Raw genomic sequence first — 23,584 nt, 5'->3', positions numbered from 1 at the left:
AACTGCACTCAGCCATTCTTAATGCACTAAAGTGCAGTGTTCTTGGTTGATTGTTTTTGCCCTCGTTGATATGGAATGTGTATGCTGCTGGAGTTGAAAGTTTATGCTGAAGTCAGCACAATTGCAATTAAGATACACTCTAGTTTTATCACATCTCTATTCTTTATCCTTCTCAGAACAGACATAAGTCTGTTAAAAAAGTGACAATTCATTCAATGTGTTAGCCTACTTACTTACTTAAAGAAGCCTAAATATTACTTCCATCTAATGTTGTTCAATAAAGCATTCCTTTCAATTTCCTTTCATTGTAAACTGAATCAAAAACATTTGCTGAATAACTTTGTTTTGGTAATGAAAACATTTTTGCAGCATAATGATTTGGAATTTATTTCCCGCATATGACAGCCACAATACATAACAAAAATGGAAAACACGGCGAGTTCCAGCAGCACATGGAACTTTCACTTGCAGGTCTGCTTTATAGTGAACTATCCAACTTTTGCATAGCAAATATATATTTGGAAAAGTTTGATAACAGTAAAAACAATACAAATGTAAAGTATTGATCAGACAATAACTAGACAGAAATATAGACCATCACGAAGGTCAATGTCTAGGGGACGCTAAATACAGTTAAAGACCTCTAACAATGTGTTAGGTCTATGACCATGAAAACATCAACTCATTCAGTCCATTATAGCCAAAGTCCTTAAGTCTCCGATAGCCTATAGCTATTACTGAATATGAAAATGAAGGTTTACTCGTGTGTGAATACAATACAGTCCTGCACAGGCTTAGCAGCCTACTGCATAACGACCAAAGCAGTTCTGTCCTACGTAGATTCTGAACTTTTGTCGTCTGACGATTCATCAGAGTCATAAGTGATGGAGCAAAAGTCCTGATTGCTGTCGATGGAAGATTCACTGCCCGTACTCTCACCGGAGAGCAACCGTGTGACTTGCATGTCCGTTTTCAACGTGTGTGGATCGTTTCCCATGCACAGCTCTCCCAGGTCGTTTATTATCACACACAGTTCTTCTTTTCTGTCTTCGAAACAGTCTCCGTCTAGAAACTCGTCGCATTCGAAAAGTACAGACGTTCTCTGCTCTTCCTCCTCCCCAATCGAGTCTTCGGTGATGGAGCCGAGTTTCGGTGCGCTCTTGCTGCGCTCCACGGGAGGTTTATAGTAGCACTGTCCATTCATCAATTTCCTCATGGGGACCAGTGGGATTGTTTGCTCGCCTATCAGAAGTTGTTGCTGATGTCTGGCGTCCTCTCTTCGTTTAAGTCTCTGAAATTCGGCCAGAGCCGTGGTTGAAGTTTGGTACAGGAGAAGTGCCATGGCTTTGGCTTTCTCAGGTTTTGATACAAGCACTGCATGGCATCGGAGCATTACAGCTTTATGCTTGATTTCATGTCTGTAAATCCAAGCAAATATCCTTGGAAAACGTGTGTCAGCGACGCAGTAAGTTATCCTGTGCAGTAAGTACAAGTGCCCGGGCTTCTTCGTCTTCTCGTCTGTGTGCACCATGCGAATACCTTGTGAACTAATTGTAAGCTTCATTTTTGTGCCGTTCTTCCCATTGTCGCTCTTGGTCCAAATTTTGTTTACGGCAACGTCTGCACATCCGTCCCCTTTTGACTGAATTGTGGTTGAATTTCCAAGATACAGAACAGTGTAAGAAGGGTTGTCGTTGGAGATGCTGATTTTCTTTTTCTTTGACCTGAACATGTTTCCGATCCGGTGCAGTGTGCTTTCAGGGTAAAGCTTTACAAGAGATGTCAGTGTTGAATAGTTCAGACAAGCGCCCCTTTCTTCGTCCGGCAGCTCACAGGTATGAGTGTTACGCTGCAGCATCTGGTTCTCGAACGCACAATTCGGTGGAGTCATTTGTCGCAGCAGCCCATCATAACATTCAGCACGTCTCCAATTGTTTAGTTTAGTCAAGTTGATTGTAGACCTGATATAGCCTACACAGTGGGTTGCACCATCTAACAAGGATGTAGGGGTGGCTCTAAAGCAGACATCAGAGAAGCTTGCTTGCAGACTTTAACCCACAATTTACCTTTCAGTTTCATGATCATACAGGTAATAAATGTTACATCCTCGGGATATAATGCCAAAACACATTTAGACTAGGCTATAATGGTAGGTGCGTAATTCCTTTTAACAATAGATACTTTAGTATAAGTAAGTATATAAACTTATTTGATCCCGTGAGGGAAATTTGGTCTCTGCATTTATCCCAATCCGTGAATTAGTGAAACACACTCAGCACTCGGTGGTTCCTTGTTGGTGGAATGAGTTGTTTAGTGTTTTGGGTTCCTGCGTCAGTTTTGGAACTTTCAAGAGGGGCTTAAAGACTCATTATGTTCAGTTTACATTTAATTAATTAATTAATTAATATTAGAGTTATTTCATCATTGATATTTAATATTGTCATTCATATTAGTGTTATTAGTATTATCCTTAATGTAGGCTTTTTCAACTTAAAAAAGTAAATTTTAGGCGTAACTATTGTAATGTCCATGTTCTGTAGCTTAAGTTACCTTGAACCAACCATAACCATGATGTTCTCATCCATGTGATATTTCTGAAAGTTTCGAGGTCGCGACTGCGTGGTTGCTAGCGCCATCTCTCGGCCCTTTTGAGGTAACTACACCAACTCTCTTTACTTAACAGTGTTTCTCAAACTTTTTTTCTGGGGACCCACTTTTTAAAAATGATAAGACTATCGCGACCCAACTCGTGACTGTGGTAGTTAACAAACTAGATCAGTGGTTCTCAAACTTTTTCCAACTTCCAACTCAAACTTGACCACTTTGATCAAGGGGGCATTCTCGAGCCCCACCTGTCCCTCATCGCTTTAAGAAAGTGGTAGGTCAAGCTTAAAATTGTCAAATTTATTGAAATAATGACAAGTTCTAAATATATCCTCTTCAACAGAGTTAAAATCAGCTGGTGCTGCAGATATAATAATAAATAACACACATATTTCTGTTTTCCAGCAACATATTAGGAAGCATAGGCCATTTTACAGCAATGTACAATATATTCAATGAAATACCAACATGCTGCATTAAATGGATCTATAATCCAGTCATACTGAGCACTGCTGGTTGGGAAATATTTTTTAAATAAACTTTGCAGGGATGTGATGTAGGCCTACTGTTTAATACATGGGATCACAAGAGTGCCTCCCAATCAGACGTTTCAGCGATTTCGCTCAGAAATCTCAAAGGCATAATACTGTCGCGATCGAGGCGCCTGTCCCATACTCAAGTTTTTTGGTGAATGCAGTAATCTTATTTGCTAGGTGAGGTAGGTGCTTGTCTTTGCCTTGTAACTGGACATTTAACTCAAATATCGCTAAGATATATCAAATATATCGCTAAGATAGGCCAGCTTCGTCAAGAAATGTTCATTAGTTAACGTGCTTGCAGATTCAAACATGCGCTCTTCCTCCAAGAAGAGGCGACTCGGAGCTCAAACACGCGCGACAGCACTTTACCCCGGGAAAGCCACCTTGCCTCGCTGTGAAACAGTACAGCCTTTTGGTCAGCTACCATCTCTTCGCAAAATGCGGAGAATAGACGCGCTTTTAAAGGCCGGGTTTTGATGAAATTCACCACTCTCACAACAACGTTCAAAATCTCATGTAGGTCTGGACTAACTAAGCTGCCTTGACACGCCTTCCCTGTGAATAACACAGTGCGTCCATTGCGCATCGGTGCTAGCTGGGCCCAGACTACAGATACAAAAATAAATTAAAAAAAAAACTCCTGTTTTTCACGTCAGTTCGCGCCCCACCTGGCATGTCTCCGGGACCCAGTAGTGGGTCACGACCCACAGTTTGAGAAACGCTGCTTTACTTGATGTTTAACACAGCAGGAGTCCACATAAATAACCTATACCTAGAACAATACATATAAATAAGATGCATAAGATCAAAACCACCGCAGGATATCTTTGTCCCCTTTTACAGCCCTGAGATCAGATATAATGAACATTTCTAAAGGTCATTCCTCTAAAAAACACATGTTGTATCCACATGTATGCACCTATACATCCACTAACCTATCAGTAGCCCCATAATATCCCCTAGAGCAGGGGCTTCTTAAATGAATGTGATGTGAATGGACCACCATTCCGAGGAAGCAACTTGAGGGCCACCACTTTATGCAATAGTTATACATTATTTAAAGCATGATCAGGGACTTCCAGCAATGCCCTCTCAGACCACCATGGGCCCATGCACGGATGACCCCTGCCATAGCAAACCCATACCCTAGACAGTTTTTCTGAAAATTAACACATTTATTTGTTGAGGCTTCATTTGGTGGTCATGTCCCTTTTCTAGCTTACACAAGTCATCACATAGCCCAGTGTACGTGTCTGAAAAATAGCCTTACATGGGTGCACACACCAAACACACACTACATGGTTTGTAGGCTACAATTAAGAGGAAACTTTGCACTCTAAATTCCAGATTAAGACAGATTAGAAATTATTCAGAAAATATTCACATGCCAGAGGTGCCACTTAAGACTATAACTGATCATAATTACCATATCAGTGCTTTAAGAGCTCTGCTGCTGGATATATAAAAAAAAGACTCCTCACTTGAACTTATCGAAGTGTTTTCATGTACACGGAAAACTGAAAGATCACAGCACACTGGTTGACTTATTTTGCTGGTTTATTTTTCGAAAACTAACTGCACATCACCAGCACCTGGAAATCAGAAGGCTGTGCATAGGGACTTTATCCTTTTTGTTTTCATGTACTATTGAACACCACTGGATGCATAAGAACAAAACAGAAGTTGCATCATCCCCCAGATGCTTTGTGGAAAAGTGTGTCCCTCAATCCAAGCATCTAAGGAAGAATTAATGGATATCCATGCCTCAACCTGAGACGCAAAGTTCAGTGGCTGCAATTGGCGTGTAAGAATTCAGCACTAGCTGAACTCGGATAGCCTGGTTAACACTAGTAGCCTATTATAGGTAAGGTTGCCAACCGTCCCGAATTGTCCGGGACATCCCGTATTTTGGGTGATTTTGATTTGTCCCGTCAGGGACAGCTCCAGACCCGAATTTCAATCACAGCCTCATTGGCTGCTGTAAACGCACCTGGAGCAAAGTGTCCAGTGCCGCCGCTACCTCCACGCGCATCTCGCACTGTGCATATTACACCAAGGGACAGAGGGGGCACCACGATTTAGCCAGAATAGCTTTACTAGTGTCCCTCATTTGGGTTTGAGGAACTTGGCAACCCTAATTATAGGGGTTGAATACGCATGAGAATATGTTAGTTGGTTAGAGGCCACTGTAACACACCCTACATTTTCCAGATCTCCCAACTTCTACTGGTGAGAAGCTACAGTATTGTAACACTTAATTAATGATCAGAGGTAGGTAATTTCTTTTACAGTAAAATGACGACGATGTTCCAGTAGGTGGCAGTTGCTGTCTGTTTAAATCAGAGCCGTACATATATACTATATGGCTCTGGTTTAAATGTGTGATGAAAATACAAACTATATTAAAGTTGTCTGCTAAAGTGTCTATTTTTTTTATCCTCAAGAATGGCCATACTTTGGGTTATTTGTAATAAAAAAATAAAAAAAAGAATTATTAATCAGTAGCCTAGGCCAAAGTCCTTTTAGGCAAGTCCCTCCACTCAGCGGCCATATTGCAACGCTTTTTGGGTACTCATCGGGCATCCTAATCGGCAGAAATGCGCGTGCGCTAGGCTTCACGACACCAACGTGCTTCAGCGGCAAGTTCACAACACATGATTGGCACGATGACTGCACAACACAGCACATAATTGGCTCAATGTATACACATGTTGACGTTTTGGCAAGGAAGGGGTGGGATATGTGTAGACAACGGCCATATTGGCGTTACAAACTAACCCCAGGCATTTCTATGGATGATTTTTTGAGTGCTGTGTCTCCTCATTAGAAAGTCTCTGCCTAGGCTACATTGTGTTGTGGTCATACAGAAGTTGTAGGCTAAACTTTTTTTTTGCAAACTAATTTCTTTTCATTTTTTGGACCTTTTCCACCAATAACAAAATGTATTTATAACTAACATTATATTCTCATCTATGTTAAATCAGCTATTCAATCCACATCTGGGATTTTAGTTTGTATAGCCTATGCAGCAATTATAACCGAGGATCTTAATCGCTGCTCTCTGGTTATTAACATTTGGCAGAATTCCTAACCACACTGCTACTTGGAACACAAACGGACCTGAGTTGGCAGCAAACTCTCCAAACTGGTCATTTGGCTCACCCAGACCCTAGCCGAATTTAGCGGGGTTTCGGGTTTTAAATGACCTCATATCCTGTTTTTTTTACTTCCTCTGTGCTTTGCTGGACCACCAGTCCGGAGACACTCGAGTCTTTCTCAAACAACCTCATGCGCATTCATCTCTCTCTGTAGCACCTAACCAATGTCTGAAGTCTTGACGGGTATGGTCGCATGAGTTTCTGAAGAATCAAGATGCAGAGTCTGCAGAGGATTTAGCCCAGCCCATACAGAGGCGGCTTATACTGGTAGGTCAGTGTATTAGACATTCACACACTTTAGTAACCTTTTGAGGAGTTTAGTTTAAAGGTCTTAAATTCCACGTGAAACGTTCCGCGTGTTTGAAGGTTTATGGACAGTGGCAAGTTTTCCATTCTCTTGTTTTATACAATTCCTTGCATTTATGTATGCTTCTTTATTTTCGTTTCTAACATGCATGATACAACAGTCTTACAACTTTATCGTGACATTAGTTGGTACAAGTCTGAACCTCGGTTACCTGCACCAATGTTAAGTTTGCTTGCCAAACAGAAGAGTGGCGTCGTTCGAAGTTTCTGTTCACAGTGCAACACATTCCACAGCTGTTGAACAATAAAGCGAGGCAGAACTGGCCTAATGTTACTGATAATAAATGATTTAACTAATCAGTTAGTGTACAATGTGCCCTACTTCTGCTGTCTTCATCAGTAGGCTATCGTTAAAGCGGAAAATTAATCACAGATATTTGCCGCGTATGAATGAGGCTACTGCTTTGACCTATTTCTGTTATTTTTAAACTAGTAAATTATTAAGCTGGAAGTATTATTTGCGCTTGATCTGCGCTACACTGTAAATCCGAACAGCTAAAGTAACTCAAATTTATTGAGTAGGCTAACACACTGTTGTCTTTCTCAAAAACGAATAGTTCCAAGATCAGCGTCACTGTTTTGATTGCTACCTAGATTCCCATGATTATATATGTATATATATATGCAGAGTATGCAGTGTTAAGCACCCATTAGATTTCTTTTTTTTAGCAGTGTTATGATGACCATATGTTTATTTCTCATTGACTTTATTAGAATTTAACCAGAACATAATAGAGGGAATATGAACAAAAAGAAAAAAGTGTGTTTCTGGTTCTAGTCTTTTGCATCCATTCGATTGGTTGTTTTTGGTTATAATGACCAATAATGCAAGGAAGCTGAAGCCGGATGGTAATGGTACTGGTTCTGGCTTTGACATATTGGTATCAGAAGTGGGAAGGAGATGAAGACACTTGACAGATCGAAGATCTCATTGAAAAGCTACAGCTGGAAGAGTTCATTGCTCACCTAAAGTGGAAAATGCGCGGCCAAAGGTGTGACCGCAGTGCCACAGCAGACTTCCCTCCATGAAAAATACCCTCAGTCGTGACCCAGAGCAAGTTTTAAGTGGCAAGCAATGCCAAAACATTCTATATTGCTACTATAATACTCTTTCAAACTGATGCATTTCTGCTTTTAAGAAAAGGAAGTACTTGTAGGAGTATGTTATTAGTACATTTGTTCTGAAACTTTTCCCCCCTCAATTTATGTATCTCTTTGGTGATATTCTGCCCCCTCAGATTTTCTTTGTTTGGACAGTATCGATAATCAATAATCGTTTCTGTTTTAGAGAAACAATCTTCTACATCTGTCAAAATGGAGAAGGACGGTATGAAGATAATCAACAAAGGGCTGGAGGATGAGATGGTGAGTTTGTGGAACATTGGTGTGTAGTTACCATCCGTATATGTTTCCTGCATTGACAGAAGTTCTGCATTTTTGCCTCATTATTATACTGATTTTACTTGAAATTTACTTGAAACACACCTTTCCCAGCTTTTAAAAATGTCACATGCAGCCATGCCTAAATTCTGTTTACTGCACATTAATTATAGGCTAATATATTATAATCAGTATCCATTATTGAATGCTTAGCTGGAATTATGTTTTTCCCCATCCCATTTTAAAGCCTTTAAAGCACTACACTGCCCTAGTGTTCTTACAAAAAAGAACACTGCCTTGTGCCTAGCTACTCTGTGTTTTTTTGGAAATAATGTTGATGTTCATGTCTGGGGTGTGGTGGGGCAGTGCTACAGAAGGCGTCAGTGTAGCAGTACCTGAGAAACAGTTGGCCTGGGTTTGAAAACCTAATCCGATGTTACGAGTCCATGTTTGCTTTGGATGAAGCAGTTTGCTTTGGATCCTGCTTTCTTTTCCTTTTCTATGTCCAATGCTGAGTGTTGCCCTGGCTACTGTGTTGCAGGAGGTGTGGGGCTACTGTGTGAGCCGCTGGAGGCTAGTCCTGGTGTGCGTGGGGACCCTGTGCACCGGGGGTCTCCTGCTGCTGCTGCTCTACTGGCTACCTGAGTGGGGCGTGAAGAGCACCTGCACACCCTGCCCTCTCAAAGACGCCCACATTCTGCTGCTCAGATCCACAGTAAGGCCATATTATGGTTATATCACACACACACACCGTTATTGATGTATTCATTCAAAGACATGCATGCTTCAACACAATACAGATCAACAACACATTGTATTGTTTCTTGTTTGTGCACAATTCTATGACTATAGCCAGGTGCGACTTATATATGAAAAAATATATAATTGAACATGTTTTTAAATGTTAATTTATATTGACTGACATGAACCCTACATGAAACATTACTGTCTACAGCCGCGAGAGAGCGCTCTCAAATACACAAATCCTGTGCACTTTCAGCCAGAGATTAGTGCTTGTGCTATGCCTGAAACACACGTGCATACCTAAATCCTCAAATTATGGCCGGGATTCTATTTATAGCCAGGCCTCAGATTCGGACAAATAAAAGCCAGTATAATTTTGTTTCAATTTAACTCATAAAAGAGCTCTTCTTAATATTTTATACTGTTGGTTGGTTTAATATTGTTGCCAGTGAAAAGTCATTGTCCTACACCAGTGGTCCCCAAACTTTTTCTTCCGAGGGCCAGCTCACTATGCCTGGCTCTAAGAGGGGGCCAGAGACTCGGAGTATATCAACCATCAGAGGCGGACAGAGTACACAGCTTCATTACTTGAGTAAAAGTACAGATACCCTTTGCTAAATTTTACTCAAGTACAAGTAAAAGTACAACAGTCAGATGTCTACTTAAGTAAAAGTACTGAAGTACTTGTTTTTAAAAGTACTTGAGTATCAAGAGTACAAGAGTAGCCTATATTTTCTAAATATTGCATTACTACTGCCACAGTGCTTACATATATGTACAGAAACGTCCTACATGGAGTGATGATATACCTTGGAGAATGTAAAATGAATTGGAAGTAAAATCAAGTCATTTTCATCTTTTTACCATGTTGACAGGGATGGGCAGTATTTCTAATACATGTAACTATCATTAACTTGTTCAGAAAATGTAAATAGTCTGGCGAGGTGGGGCCACAGGTTGGCACATTCCCGGGATGGACCTGCTGCGTCTTCATCCATTGTTTCGCCCATGGTTTTGTCTCTTATCTAAATCTGACCATGGAGTTGACTTTGGCGGAAAGCTGAAGGTGATTGCTGATAGGCTGTCCCAATCAGTGGCGCCTGCACAATCCAATCACGTTTGAGAGGGAAACAACAAATTGAGGGTTTCCGAGATTTTTCTTTTTTCCTTTTTTTTTTAGTAGTAACGGATACTCACGGTTATGGATAGAAATGTAGTGGAGTAAAGAGTACAATATTTCCCTCTCAAATGTACTTGAGTAAAGTCATGACTACTCCCCAAAAATGATACTCGAGTAAAGTACAGATCCCTCAAAATTGTACTCAAGTAAATGTACTCCGTTACTGTCCGGCTCTATCAACCATAAATAGCTTAGTGCTGTGAACAACAGCCGTCTACCTTAGTTGAATATTCCATTACATTTAATCATAGGCTACTGCAATTTAATACCATTGCTAGCTGTGTTTATGTTGTCACCATGCCATATCAGTGTAAAATGTAGCTCAAATGAAATAATACTAATAAAAAGACTGTTTCTTTGCATACATAGCTTAAGTTGTGAACAAGCAATATCCTACAAATAATTTAAAGTTATCAAACTATGACAGTTTTATGAAGTGCACACATCTGAAATGACCACCATTCTAACTTTCAACTTTGAACTCTGTATGAACATTTGAACGTGTGAATAAAAAATAGAAATAATTATCCCAGAAAGTCCCAGAAATATGACTTGAATAGAAGTTAGTTAGTTAGTTAGTTATTAACAAATAATTGATAAACGTTTAGAATACTTTGAGCACTGATGCAGTCAGCATAGGCCTCTTACATTGTTTGCAGGTAGGCCTACATTTCATTCCGTTTTTGATGGCAAACGCGAAACAGCGCCAAAACGACCACCAGTGGGCAAAAGGAGTATTACATGTGTACTGTTAAGACTCGCCTTAGAGAATGAATAGGGAAATTACGGAGGTTTGACGATGTCGTACTCCTATGCGGGCCAGATGCTATATACAACGGACATGTTTTGGGGGGCCGTAGTTTGGGGACCACTGTCCTACACCATGAGTATCCAACACGTTGCTCTCAAGCTACCAGTCGCATACCTCCCCCTTCAGAGCTAGAGGCTGAAGCAGTAACCTACATTTAAACACAATTGTTGCTGCCAGGCATCAGTCTACGAATTTTATAAAAAAGTAAATCATGCATAATGTAAAAAATAACTAAATCTACACCCGGACTATCTACACCCAGTACGCCCCTGTCAATAAGAAACGTCCTAATAGCATTAAACAAATGAGCCTTATTTCTCTTTTGTTGAGCACTAAGGGTCATTTTATAATGCTTGGCTACCTGCACTAGTTGCTCCTTGTGAGATAGGCTAACATCCCCTCAGCGGGATGAGCAATAAACTCCTCAACAATATTAGACATCCTAATGCTAAGTTACAAGGACACAGGCTATTTACAACCTTGTATAGTCAATCCTCAATGTAGATTAAATACAATACAGGCCACAGCCTACAAATAATCAGCACAAAGGTGCACTGGTTGCTGTGCTACCGCACAACTTGGGACAAACCAGAAAAGGAAAGAGAAATATATATATATATATATATATATATATATATATATATATATATATATATATATATATATATATATATATATATATATATATATGCTAAACAAATAAACAATCAAACACCCTTCAGATTAAGTTTCACTCTTGTTAGTAGGATTAACACTTACAAGGTTAGTCGAACAAACTAGGCGTCCCCAGTCTATCTACTACAACCCATAAAATGTTAAACTGACTTACCATAAGCAGACGTTACATTTGGAATTGCATTTCCACAATCCCAACTTCCAAACAGCCACTACTAGACAAGGAGAAACTCTGACGCAACTTAATGGTAGCTCAAACTACTGCACCAAACAGGGGAAAAAACAAAACAGTTTAAAACAGTTTTGCTCACCACTTAGTTGCAAATGGGTGAGTTCGTCAGCATCAGCTAAACAAGCCCAACACTGGATTTAAAGCTACTCGACAACAAAGGTAAGCAAGACAAACTTACTCTCTAAACTACTGCTGTTCACAACAATTTCACATTAACGTTACATAGGCTACCACCACCAATCGTAACTGAAATCCAGCAGCTACAGGCCTCTAAGTGTTTTTTGTGATAACGTTACAAAATAGCTATTGGGCTACAATCAACCATATCTGACGAACGAAACCGATAAATACACACACACACGCACTTGGCTCTCTCGTTCAAAAAAAGTCAGTGTATGAGGAAAAAATAACAACTACTCACCCCGACCATCGTGCACTCCAGACCTGTTGTTAATACTACTCTGTCCTACACCTGTCGCTTCTGAAGCGTGCCAGGCTTGAGGCTCACTGCCCTCCAATGAGTGCAGCCGTTCTCACGTGCCCCTCTCGGGATTGTTTCCGACGATTGTAGTAAACAACCAAACACGAAAATAAATAAAACCGGAAAACAACAAAACAGTGCTCGAAGGAAAGGCCTCTTCACCAAGCTGAGCAACTGCTTCTTACCTGGAGTGCACAGTGGTTGACGTTACCGGAGAAAAAAAAATATGAATAAAGCCTTAACACGCTACAATTTTACCGGAGAAAAATATCCCGGACGAGCCCCCAATTTGTATTACGCCCGGCTCATGGCACAACACAAAAGCGGAAAGAAAATGTTAAAATGAGAGCTCCTCTCTTTCTTAATTGTTTCTCCTAGACAATAATGAGATCACAGTGATATAAAAATGAGATTATTGCTTTTGTCTCCCGCTTCTCAGGTTTGTCTCTGGAGCAAAAGAGTTAAGTTATCTCAGTGTAGACTCCCTTTAATCTACAAATGAGATCCCCTCAATATTTTAAATAATGCTCAGTGTTGTCTAATTTACACATCTCATCTTTTACTCAGGCTGATCCACCAGAGAGCTCTCTCTGTAAACTCAAGCAATTCTCATTTCAGATCTATTTGGTAAATCTCAGATTAGGCTCCATCAGTTCTGTAAAAGAGATCTCTTCACAAGCTTGAACCGTTCTCATTCTAGTCATCTCAGTTTAGTCCTTTTTTGATTTACAAAAGAGATCTCAGCAAAGGCTTATACAATACTCAGACTTGCTCAATTTATATATCTCATATTTTACTCAGCCTTATTCATCAGAGAGCTCTCTAAGTGAACTCATGCAATGCTCGTCCAGACCTATTTGTTTTATAAATTAGTCTGATCTATAAGAGTTCTAGCTGTTGTACAACAATTATCAAATGATTTTCATTGGCTATTTGTTTTAATTGCACATATTTTCAAGTTCACAATTGCAAACAGTAGGCCTAACCATGTGATGTGACCACCACACATGACGATGCTCTGACAGACCTCTGAAGTTCGCCTGCAAAAAAAGTTACCATCTTTGCCCATATAAGGAGATCACCTGTTAAATTCTCGCGCAGGGAGACAACGAAATCGGATGTTTTCCTGAACGCACTTTTGTCTTCAACCTTCGAGTAGATATTATAATCAATGGTACGTGAAGACGGCACAATTTGATTTTTGCTACCCCAGAGTTAACTTGCGACTTGTTAGCAAGTTAGAGAAAGCAAGTTAGACTCCATGACGGTCGGACGTGGCAAACTCGCGCGCAGAAGACTCCTACCAGAAAATGAATCCAGTCTAGATTTGGCGCCCGGTGAAACCAAGTGAAACGGTGTGTGGGTATGAAGGACTGTGCAGAACTTGCCACCACGAAACTCAGAGAAGGTAATTTGCTAACGTTCTTGCATATTTTTAGACTCAATATATCATTGAACAACCTGTTAATGTTAGCTACTTGTAAGTAACATCACTGGCAGTGCCGCTTGTCTATAAAGCTAACGTTAGACAATTTAACGTTGCTAGCTTACTTTGCCTTACACAGCTTTAGTCTGTATTAGGGGTTTGCACGGACGTCACGTTCTGGCCGGTAACCATGGTAACCCAGCACGCGCGGCCATATTGGCGATACTCGGTGAATGAAGTACAATGGAGTATTATGCACTTTGGATATCTTACGTGATTGTAGCCGTGTCTAAACAACAGAAAAGCTCATCAAAATGTGTCTAAGATGCAAAGGCATATAGGGCAGGACTTGACCAAGACAAGAAAATGTGCAATGTTTCGAGAAATTACAGTGTATTGGCAGCGCAGATCCATATGAGTTGGGTGAGGGAGACGAAGTACCAAGTTCAACCACAAGCGCCCCCCTTCCTCTGATAACTTCTGGCATTATTCTCCTTTCTCCCTGGTTTTTTAATAACTTTTGGAAGTCGATACCTACACCAGATGTTTTTCTCAGTCTGACCTATTGGTACAACCTAAAACACGGCAATAACTAACCATTTTCTTTGACGATGTTAGGGATTTACTTCAGTGCCTAATGCTTTCTAATGAGGCGAGTATCTCCAATATGGCAACGTCCAAATCTGATGACGCGCCGTGCAAACCCCTAATGTTGTGAATGGTGTTAAGCCATGCTGTAGCCAAAATACACAGAATTTTAAAATGTCTTTGGGATGTCAGTCAAGATGACGACGCTAACGTGATTGCCACTGGTTTAAACTGGTTACAGCTCAATGCCACTGAAAAGAGGCCGGCAGCTTCTTAAAAAATTGGAAGACTACACTAGACCATCAGATCAAATTGCTGAACAAACAGCGGACCAAAATGGTAAGTATATTTTTTCCCACAATATGTTCTCACTTTTCTTTAACCCGCTATAAATTACAGCATATTGTAACAGGAGTGAAAGGGCTCGAACAGGGCTCGTAACACAGGTAAATTAGGAAGTAGCGTTGCTGCGGTCGAGGGATCGAGAAATAGGCAAGTTAGCATCTGCAGTCATGAATAACTTACCAGTCAACATTTCTTTTGCAATTAATAGAATCTGTAGCATGCAAATCAAACCAGCTATTAGCCTAACTGAAATAAAACCATGATATATCTAGCTCAAGGAGTGTCTGCTAAATGTAATGTAATGTAAAGGTATGGTGAAGGTTATGTGATGTGGGGCTATCTATCTATGTATCTATCTTTTAATTACAGTACAAAGGCCAAGGGAACTTTATCAGGATGCATAGTATCCTGAGTCCATGAAATAACTGGCCTTTAACAATAAAAATCTGCCTGCCTCTATGGGATTTTAACATAGGGGGTTCCTTACTTATGCCTCCTGAATTTTAAGGAATAACATTTATTAATTTACGATACCTGGTTCATTCACAAAGAATATTGGTGTGTTTAAAGGTTGGATTTTTTCCTCATTTTTTAATTGAGTCATTAAGATCAATTTCCAACAGATGATTTATTGTATTCCTCTTTTGGTCCTTTCAGCATTGTTATCTTAAAGGAACACGCCACCCAATGTCAGTAGAAATATATGTTCTTACCTTAACTTTCACGAGTTGAGTCAAACGCTCTGGTGCACGGCGCGAATGTGTTAGCATGTTGCTATGCTAGCGGGCTCAGACGTAGCCAGACGTAGAAGTAATCAAAAACATCCACGTTTTCCCGACTTAAATACAATTACACTAGTAGTTGATTTAAAATGTCTACGGTCAAACAACATGAAACGTGGCGATTTTCCAAGCGAATAAACAGGAGAACTACAATGTTTGGCGCAATAGCACTTGGGAGTACTTCGACCTAGCGTAGTAATATTAATTAACACCTAATTGTAGATCCTATCTACCACAGAGTATAGAATCCATGCTTGATCGACCCCTCAGCCTCCCCCTCCTCTCTGAGCGAGAGAGAGGCACACACACACTAGAGATGCGCTGATGGGCTATTATTTCAACCATAACTGCATAGCAAAACTTATCATCCATCCGCCATCCATCAGCACCAAAGTTTTTTGACAAATTTTTAAAACAGCACCCGCCAACCATCCGTTGGTTGTTGGGGGATGCTGCTGACGTGAGGCTATAAAGCTCTTGCCTGTTCTAGAAAGACTGATCCAATGCAGCAAATATATTAAAAGGCTAAAGTCTTACATTGGCTATGTTGTAGCCTATCCCCAGAATATCAGCAGCAAACTCAGTCTCTGTCTCGCAAAACAGTCTCCAAATAAAACGCACATCGGCATGTTGGCTATTCTGCCAGCTTGTGCAAATATATCATCCAAAATGCTTAATTGCATTGCATTCTCCACATTTTTAGCTACATTTTCATGTACCACATCAGCATTTTTGTTCAGGTTGTGTAAGGTTAATAGTTTCAGCTAATCAAAATCAATGACTGGAACAGTCAGTTTCAGAGCTATTATTACCACACTGATAGATTGATTTTGCTTTTTATTTGCAGCCTAAGTTATGCACTGTGGAACGTTTTGCGGATAGACAGCTGTGGAATCCGCAAAGGTCAAGAAGACTTTTGTTACGAGGGCTGGAGGTTCCAAAACATCCATTAAGCTGGGGTAATTTTCTCTTATTTTAAATTATTTCCAATTGTGGTGAGCATTATTGGTGGGCTTTTTATAAAGGGTAGGCCTCTATTACACTAAAATGATTTAACCTTTATACAGTTAACGTCAAACTGTGTAGCTACGAAAGCTACAAAATCACATTGTCATAGAAATGATAGAAGCAAAATTTCCTTAATAATACTTTAAAGAATGACCGTGTTCTTGTTCGTGTGCACAAGGCATGCTTCTAGTGCCTCCTCCCCAAGCCTGTGGCTGTGCGTCTTTTCTCCTCACACACATATGCGCAGCTGTCGTGCCATAAACAGCAAGACATGGCTGCTAGTTTAGCTTAAGTGATTCTGTGGTAACACATAATAATAGGCTAATATCAAGTTGATTTGCTCACTTGCACCTCTCAACTTTGTGTTGCTAACCTACCTAGGCTATGAGATGTACGTAGGTCTACTATTGGGTTTAATGTCATTAAGAAATAGGCAGCGCAACCGTTGCAAACTTTTACATCTGGAGAGAGCTCCTTGCTAACTAATCCTGCTAGCTCAGGTCATGTATGTCATTCGTCATTAGTGCTAAAATCATTATTGAACATGATCCCTTCTATGAACTTGTTAGTTTTTTTATTTACATTTATTTTATCTAATGACAAGACAACAATGAATTGCATCCACATATCCTTATGCACTATGTGCAACTATTTTTCAATTTTCACTAGCCTAAAACCGTGAGACTGAAGGCTACAGTAATTACTCACGTATTTCTTAAAGTGACAAGCACTTAATTACACCTAGGCCTACACACCACATTAAAATTTGCCTAGGTGTAATAGTTTAAAAATAAATATTAAGTATTCAAATGACTAAATATGTTTAGCAATTAAGAAGATTAATAGTAATTATGCAGATAAAAAAATACTATACATTAACTGTACACTTTATATGAATTCGAAGGTATATGAAATGGAAACATATGAAATAAGCCATAATTTTCCGTGTGTGTGGAAAGAGTCAAGCAGAATCTAGGATGCCCACTGGTGTGAATGATAACAATAAGCTTATATTTAATATTACTGATGATGTCAAGGTGGTGGGGGCCCCCAAATCAAATACATTTTTTAAGAATTATCGAAGAAGTATCGAAATCGCAAGTCTTGATGTGGTATCGGTATCGAAACAATAATTTTGGTATTGTGACATCTACACTAATTTCTTGGAGTATGTGCAAACAATACTTCGGGTTTTCGCACCGGCAGCAATGAATCAACATAATCAGTTGAAAGGAGAGGACAGCACATCATGGGGAAGTGTTGTTTTAATTGTCATTATGGATTTGATCTGGTGTTTTACAACCGCATAATGGGTGTGATGTAGGTCTTCATTTTCATGTAAGTGGTCTTAAAAAGGTCTTAAAAAAAGTCTTATTTTGGGTGGTCAAACCTGGGTAAACCCTGTAATGGAAAGAAGATACCGAAGGTTTTTTTGCCATATTGAGTCAGCTTAACTTCCTTGTCCATAACTTGTCTAGGTTATGACACATTTTATTGTTCTTTGTCCTTTGGACAGTGCCTGGTGAGCTCGAACAATAAGGCTTTGAATCAGTTTACACCAGATTTGCCCTTCAATGAGACTGTGTGACATGTTCTAGCAATACTGATCACTTAAACCTCACAGATCACAGGAGCAATTTTCCTGTTGAAACCCACTATCAGAACTAAACAAGGCGACGCTGCATTTAGTTGTTATGCGTTCTGACTGTAGAGCCAGCTCCCAGATGACAAAAAAAAAAAGCCCAAATTACTTTTTTGACATCAGGACTCTGAACTAAACTATTTTCAGATGCCTATTTTGTTTTACACTGAATAGGCTTAGTCCAACTAAAACAAGGTTTTGCCTAGCGGTAAGCTGGATAGGGGTTAATCCTAGCCTGACAAAACAGTTTACTCACTAGATGAGGTGAGTGATTAATAAGGTGTGTCTGATCTTTGTGCTGTATCAAAATTCCCACAGTTATGAAAGCAGACGGTCAAACAAATGTCTTACTTTGTATTTTTGAGTGGCTCACAAACTAACAATGTTCTATTTTCTGCTCTTCTCTCCCTCCTCCCTTTGGTTGGTTCCACCACCAGGATAGACGCAGATTGACCAGCCCACGCTTTCATCCACCATTGTACACAGTATGGCACGCTTTGGCACAAGTTCAGTTTGTTTATGTTATTGTTTATTCGTTTATTTCTCCATGTTGTATGATTTATAGATAGACTTAAATTGTCATTGTGCAGTTGGTCCGTACAATGCAATTTGCTTGTGCAGCTTTTAAAAACAATACTCACATACCGACTCACACACACAAAAAATAAAAGAATACGCATTATAAAAAGAACATATCAAGGCATAACATGGTTCCATTGCTTGAAGTCAATTTTAAAGTGCAACTGTGCAAGTCCATTTTTAAAGTACAACTGTTTTGCCTTGTTTTATAAAATAAAAGTTTGAAATGCTATGGAGTGCCCTATTTTTTGACCCTCAAACTGATCTCAATTGTAACTCGTACTTCTCAACAGTTTCTCATTGCAATGTCTCCTCATTTGCTCTATTATTTCTCCTAAGGAGAAACAAGTTGTAAGTGAGACTACACTCAAACATATAAGAGATCTCCCGTATTTCTCCTGCTTCTCAAACTAATATCTCTTATGTGACTCCTACTTGTCTTATTGCTATGTGTCATCTTTTGCTTGTTTTATTTCTCCTAAGGCAAAATTAGGAGAAATAACTGTGACAAAAGTAATACTTAAATGATCCTTAACCCTTTACCCGCCAAAGTCGCAAAATTGCGACAAACAACGTCACTGATTAAAACAGACGATAGATCCATGTACGGTGACAAATCTCATTTGTACTCTCCACCACAAGTTGGCAGACACCCAGAGCTTCGATTCAAGCTCAACCTTTTTTTTTCAAAATGTTGAGGAAGCACGAGAGAAACACGCGAGAAACACACGAAGAAGGCGTCCATTTTCTCTATAACGCGGAAGCGATGCGGGCCATAGTTTTGCACAAATTGAAGCAGAAATACACCAAATGTTGAAAAAAAAAATTCATGTGTGATGAAGTATCGGGTCTTTTATTCATCTGTTTTGATTCTAAAGGATAAAATCTGCATTTTGGAGGATACGATCGATCGTCTATTGGCAGTGATAGTCACGGAGCGTCTGTGAATGGAGGTGCGTCTTGGCGTCTTTGCGACAGTGTTCACTACCAGTGTTCACTGACAGTGTTCACATACCATGCTTATTTCGACCCTCTGCCCAACATGGCTGTAGGTGCCAGTGGTAATAGTGATGATAGTGTCCGTAATGGATGTGGTATTACACGCGATTACACATGAGAAACACATAAGAAGACGTGCATTTCTTCCATAACACGGAAGCAATGCAGACCATAGTTTCGCACAAATTGAAGCAGAAATACACCAAATGTTGAAAAAAAAAGTTCACATGTGATGAAGTCTTGGGTCTGTTATTTACCTAGTCTGATTCTGAAGGAGAATATCTGCCTTTTGGAGAATATGAGCGATCGTCTAGTCACGGTACGTCTGTGAATGGAGTTGCGTCTTTGCGACAGTGTTCACTAAGCATGCCATGCTTATGTCGACCCTCTGCCCAACGTAGCTGAAGGTGCCAGTGGTAAAGGTGATGATAGTGTCCGTAATGGACGTAGTAAAGACAGCAGGGGTAGTAAAAATAGGGCTCTGAAAAACTACAAAGTCACCCGCGATAGGAACTGATTTGACCAGGCTACTTTATTGTATAGTAGAATAAGGTTTGTGGTTATAGTAATAGTTTACTATTGTTGCTTTACATGTGACTGCTTTCCTGTTCAGGTGTTATGTGGGTGAAATGACAAAAAAGTAAGCAAAACTGCTCAAATATATGTTCAACATCCAGTATTTACTGAAATGTGCATAATTCTAGGTGGTTGTCATCCAGTGACATCATAATATGCAAATTAGATGTGTAAATTTACACCCTTCATAAACTTTTGTTCATACTCAATGATTTTCACATTTACAGTAGGACTTTATCTCTGACCACTTTCAAGCCATGGCCTTTTGAAATTTTGATGTAAAAATCAAATGATGTTTTTTTTAAAACCTGGCGCCTAAAGGGTTAAAAGAGAATCACCATTTTGCCTCCTTAGCAACAGAAGGGATACAAATGAGAAGCAAAAGTTTCCTCTGGGAGAGGCTGACAACAAATTCCAATAAATTAATAAATTATATTTATTTAAAGTGAGCATGAATGATAATGTCTAGGGGGTGAAAATTAAGTGTATGGAAGCATGTTGGTCATATGTAAGTGAGTAGCGGTGGTTTGTAGTGCGTCTATCAAAAATGTGTCTGAACGGTGGGAGAGAGAGATACCTGGGATGGCGATGATATATATATATATATAGGCCTACACCGGCGCCAGGTGAGGCCAGTCTCCCTTAATTAAGTCTCCCCACTGCAAGCCGGCAACCTGCCCGTGTGGCCACCACAGAAAACGGTAGACGGCCCGTTATCTAGACATGCATGAAAACATTTGAAAACAAAACTTACTGCCATGTAATATTTGATCGCTGTTTTGCTACTAATTATCTTTCACGTAATGAATACGCACAGAAAGTGAAAGTAGGCCTACTATGCGCTCCGTGTCTGTAGCTGTTTGTTCACGTCCGCAATCGATTATAACGTTCCTCATGGAGAACACATCCATGTTCTCTCGCGTTATAGGCTGTCATGCTTCTGTGTTAGCAAAATTCCTGACGGTTCCTGATCGCTAAACGTTTGTTTTCCTTTCCTGTCGATAGCGGTTGATGTAGAAGCACCTAGGCTATAATTTGACTTCAGCTGTGACAAATCCTGCTGAGAGAGAGAGAGAGTGTGCAACGAGAGAGAGGCACCCACCCCCAAAGTGGTCCTGCGCGCTCGCGTCAATAGTCACGCATTCAGGCCGCTCCATTATTAGATTAACGTCAGACAGCTCTGTAAAATGTGTGGGAATTTCTCGCATTATGATGGCTAGAGTTGCGGGACTTTTATTATTATGCTCAATACTTAGTAATAATTTATGCGCAATACCCGCAATCCCGCGCTGAAATTAAGGCCTTGGTTTTAAATGCGCATCTTTTTTTCTCGCTCTCTTGGAGGTGGCCAGACGAGCATTTGTTCTGCTGCCAGCTTGTGCCAATATATCGTCCAAAATGCTTGATTGCATTGTCCACATTTTTAGCTAAATTTCCATGTACCACATCAGCATTTTTGTTCAGTGAATCTTTTGTAAATTGCTTTACAATTAGCGTCGGGCCCTTGTCAGCAGCCTTCGGCTTGCCTCTTGCCACTATTCACTCCTTCGTCTTCATTAACATTCCCTGTAGAATTCTCAATATTTTTGGCCTCAATGTGTCCAGTTACATAGTCTGTCTGTTCTTGGTCTTGGATTTTGTGAAATAAATTTCTAAATACCACCTGCTTGCTGCAGCTTCGGTCTGCACATCCTTTTAAAACAGCATATTTTTCTCTCAAGCATTTTATCTGCTGCCGGCTTGTCTCTCCACATTGCCCAAAATGCTTGATTGCATTGCATTCTCCACATTTTTAGCTACATTTTCATGTACCATATCAGCATTTTTGTTCAGTGAATCTTTTGTAAATTGCTTTACAATTACAATGCTTTACAATGCTTTACAATTACCGTCGGGGTAAAATAAATGCGAATGCGAATAAATTTCAAAATAAATGCGACTTATAGTCCGGTGCGACTTATATGTTTTTCCTGTTCATGACGCATTTTTTGATACTCAGGAGCGACTTATAGTCCGGAAAATACGGTATATGTTAATTAACTGAAGAGATTTTTCAAGTATATTCTGTCAGTTGTTTTCATTGCAGTTCCCTTCATGAAATCGACAGTCTTGGAAAGACACTTTGTGTAGGCCTAAAGATAGATTATTTGATCTGGGTAGCATGTTCAGTCAGGCGTGAATGATGAAATAATCTCTGTTGCCGTGGTGACAGGATGAGTTCCAAAGCTGGTTCCGAGTTCGGGTGCATCTGATGCAGGCTCCGGGGCACAGCCCTTTTGATGCCGTGGATCTTCAGACCTCACCAGCCAATGGGAATGGGGGAAAGCCATACCCTGACGTCTCACTTACAGAACCTCAGACCTTGCAGGTACAGTATATGCTAATCAACTTGAAGCTGATGCTGCTGTTTTGTGTGTGTGTGTGTGTGTGTGTGTGTGTGGTGGTGGTAGTGGGGGGTGGGGGGGGGGCAGAAGTATCTTTATTGTATTTCTTCTGTTACATTGCTGTGGTCTGGCAATTTATACATTATGACTGTCTGTGTCCAGTCGTCTTTTTGTCTTGACGTTTTGTGTATATGTGGGACGTCCACATAAATGGGACCTCCAGTGGATTTAAGAAAACGAGTGATTTTTGCTTCTTTCTTGTTATTTGACATCATATTCTGTGTGCTGGAAGGGAGAGTTTGTAAACTCTCTGGGAAGCCGTTTCCATGGGATTCATATTGGAATCATTTGCATTCTTGACTTTTCCCCCTTCACAGATTCGTTACTTCACCCATCACAGCATGCAATACTTCTGGAACGATACAATGCAGAATTTTGAAGTGATAAAGTAAGAAAACATAATTTCATAATTGCCATGGTGGGAATATCACTGATTATTTTGGGTCAACTGCTAAACAGGCAAATTGTCTTTTCTTTTCAAAAACTCAGAAAGCAATTGTCTTTCTCTTTGCATTTTAAAGCACTCGAATGCCTCTGTGTTCTCTGTTTGGGGTGGCCTACTGGTTAGCGCTTCGGACTTGTAACCGGAGGGTTGCTGGTTCGAACCCCGACCAGTAGGCCCTTGAGCAAGGCACCTAACCCCTCACTGCTCCCTGAGCGCCGCTGTAGCTGATTAGTGTCTGCTTCACCTCACTGTGTTCACTGTGTGCTGAGTGTGTTTCACTAATTCACGGATTAGTGGGATAAATGCAGAGACCAAATTTCCCTCACGGGATCAAAAGACTATATATACTTATACTTATACTTACTTACTTACTTCACCCACCCCTGAGGTAAAAATGGTGTGAAAATGCTTGTGTTATTTGTCGAGTAATGTATGAGACGTGTGTGTGTTTTGTGCTTCTCTGCAGTGGCATGGAGGACCTGAGGCTGAGCTGCTCCTCGCTTCTCTCCGAGTACAGCACAGGACTCAGCAGACCCCAGCAGGAGTACAGGTAGCAATACCACAGTATCTGTACCAATAC

The 23,584-nt window shown here is 40.2% G+C and overlaps 2 protein-coding genes across 4 annotated transcripts in view; one reads left to right on the top strand and one right to left on the bottom strand.

The window, feature by feature from the left end:
* Positions 1–360: 360 nt before the first annotated feature.
* On the bottom strand, positions 361–1,926 carry LOC121711745 (protein FAM43A-like). The gene has a single exon (XM_042095578.1). It carries the CDS (start codon positions 1,889–1,891, stop codon positions 833–835), a length of 1,059 nt encoding a protein of 352 aa, XP_041951512.1. The 5' UTR covers positions 1,892–1,926; the 3' UTR covers positions 361–832.
* A 4,277-nt stretch (positions 1,927–6,203) lies between these two features.
* LOC121724683 (probable cation-transporting ATPase 13A3) overlaps positions 6,204–23,584 on the top strand; it is a 42,010-nt gene continuing 24,629 nt past the window's right edge. For 2 of the 3 annotated variants that reach the window (XM_042111449.1, XM_042111442.1), the window contains exons 1-7: positions 6,204–6,291; positions 6,456–6,568; positions 7,956–8,032; positions 8,589–8,762; positions 22,328–22,483; positions 22,877–22,947; positions 23,471–23,554. In XM_042111449.1, coding sequence (XP_041967383.1) covers positions 7,982–8,032; positions 8,589–8,762; positions 22,328–22,483; positions 22,877–22,947; positions 23,471–23,554 — 536 coding nt within the window. In that variant the 5' untranslated portion in view covers positions 6,204–6,291; positions 6,456–6,568; positions 7,956–7,981. Of the gene's footprint in view, positions 6,292–6,455; positions 6,573–7,955; positions 8,033–8,588; positions 8,763–22,327; positions 22,484–22,876; positions 22,948–23,470; positions 23,555–23,584 lie in introns of all 3 variants that reach the window. The other variant, XM_042111447.1, reaches the window with a different exon arrangement.

The sequence above is a fragment of the Alosa sapidissima genome, chromosome 1, assembly GCF_018492685.1.
Source record: "Alosa sapidissima isolate fAloSap1 chromosome 1, fAloSap1.pri, whole genome shotgun sequence".
NCBI classification, from domain to species: domain Eukaryota; kingdom Metazoa; phylum Chordata; class Actinopteri; order Clupeiformes; family Clupeidae; genus Alosa; species Alosa sapidissima.
Note: the sequence above shows the minus strand (reverse complement) of the source record. Positions and strands in the feature narration are given on the sequence as shown.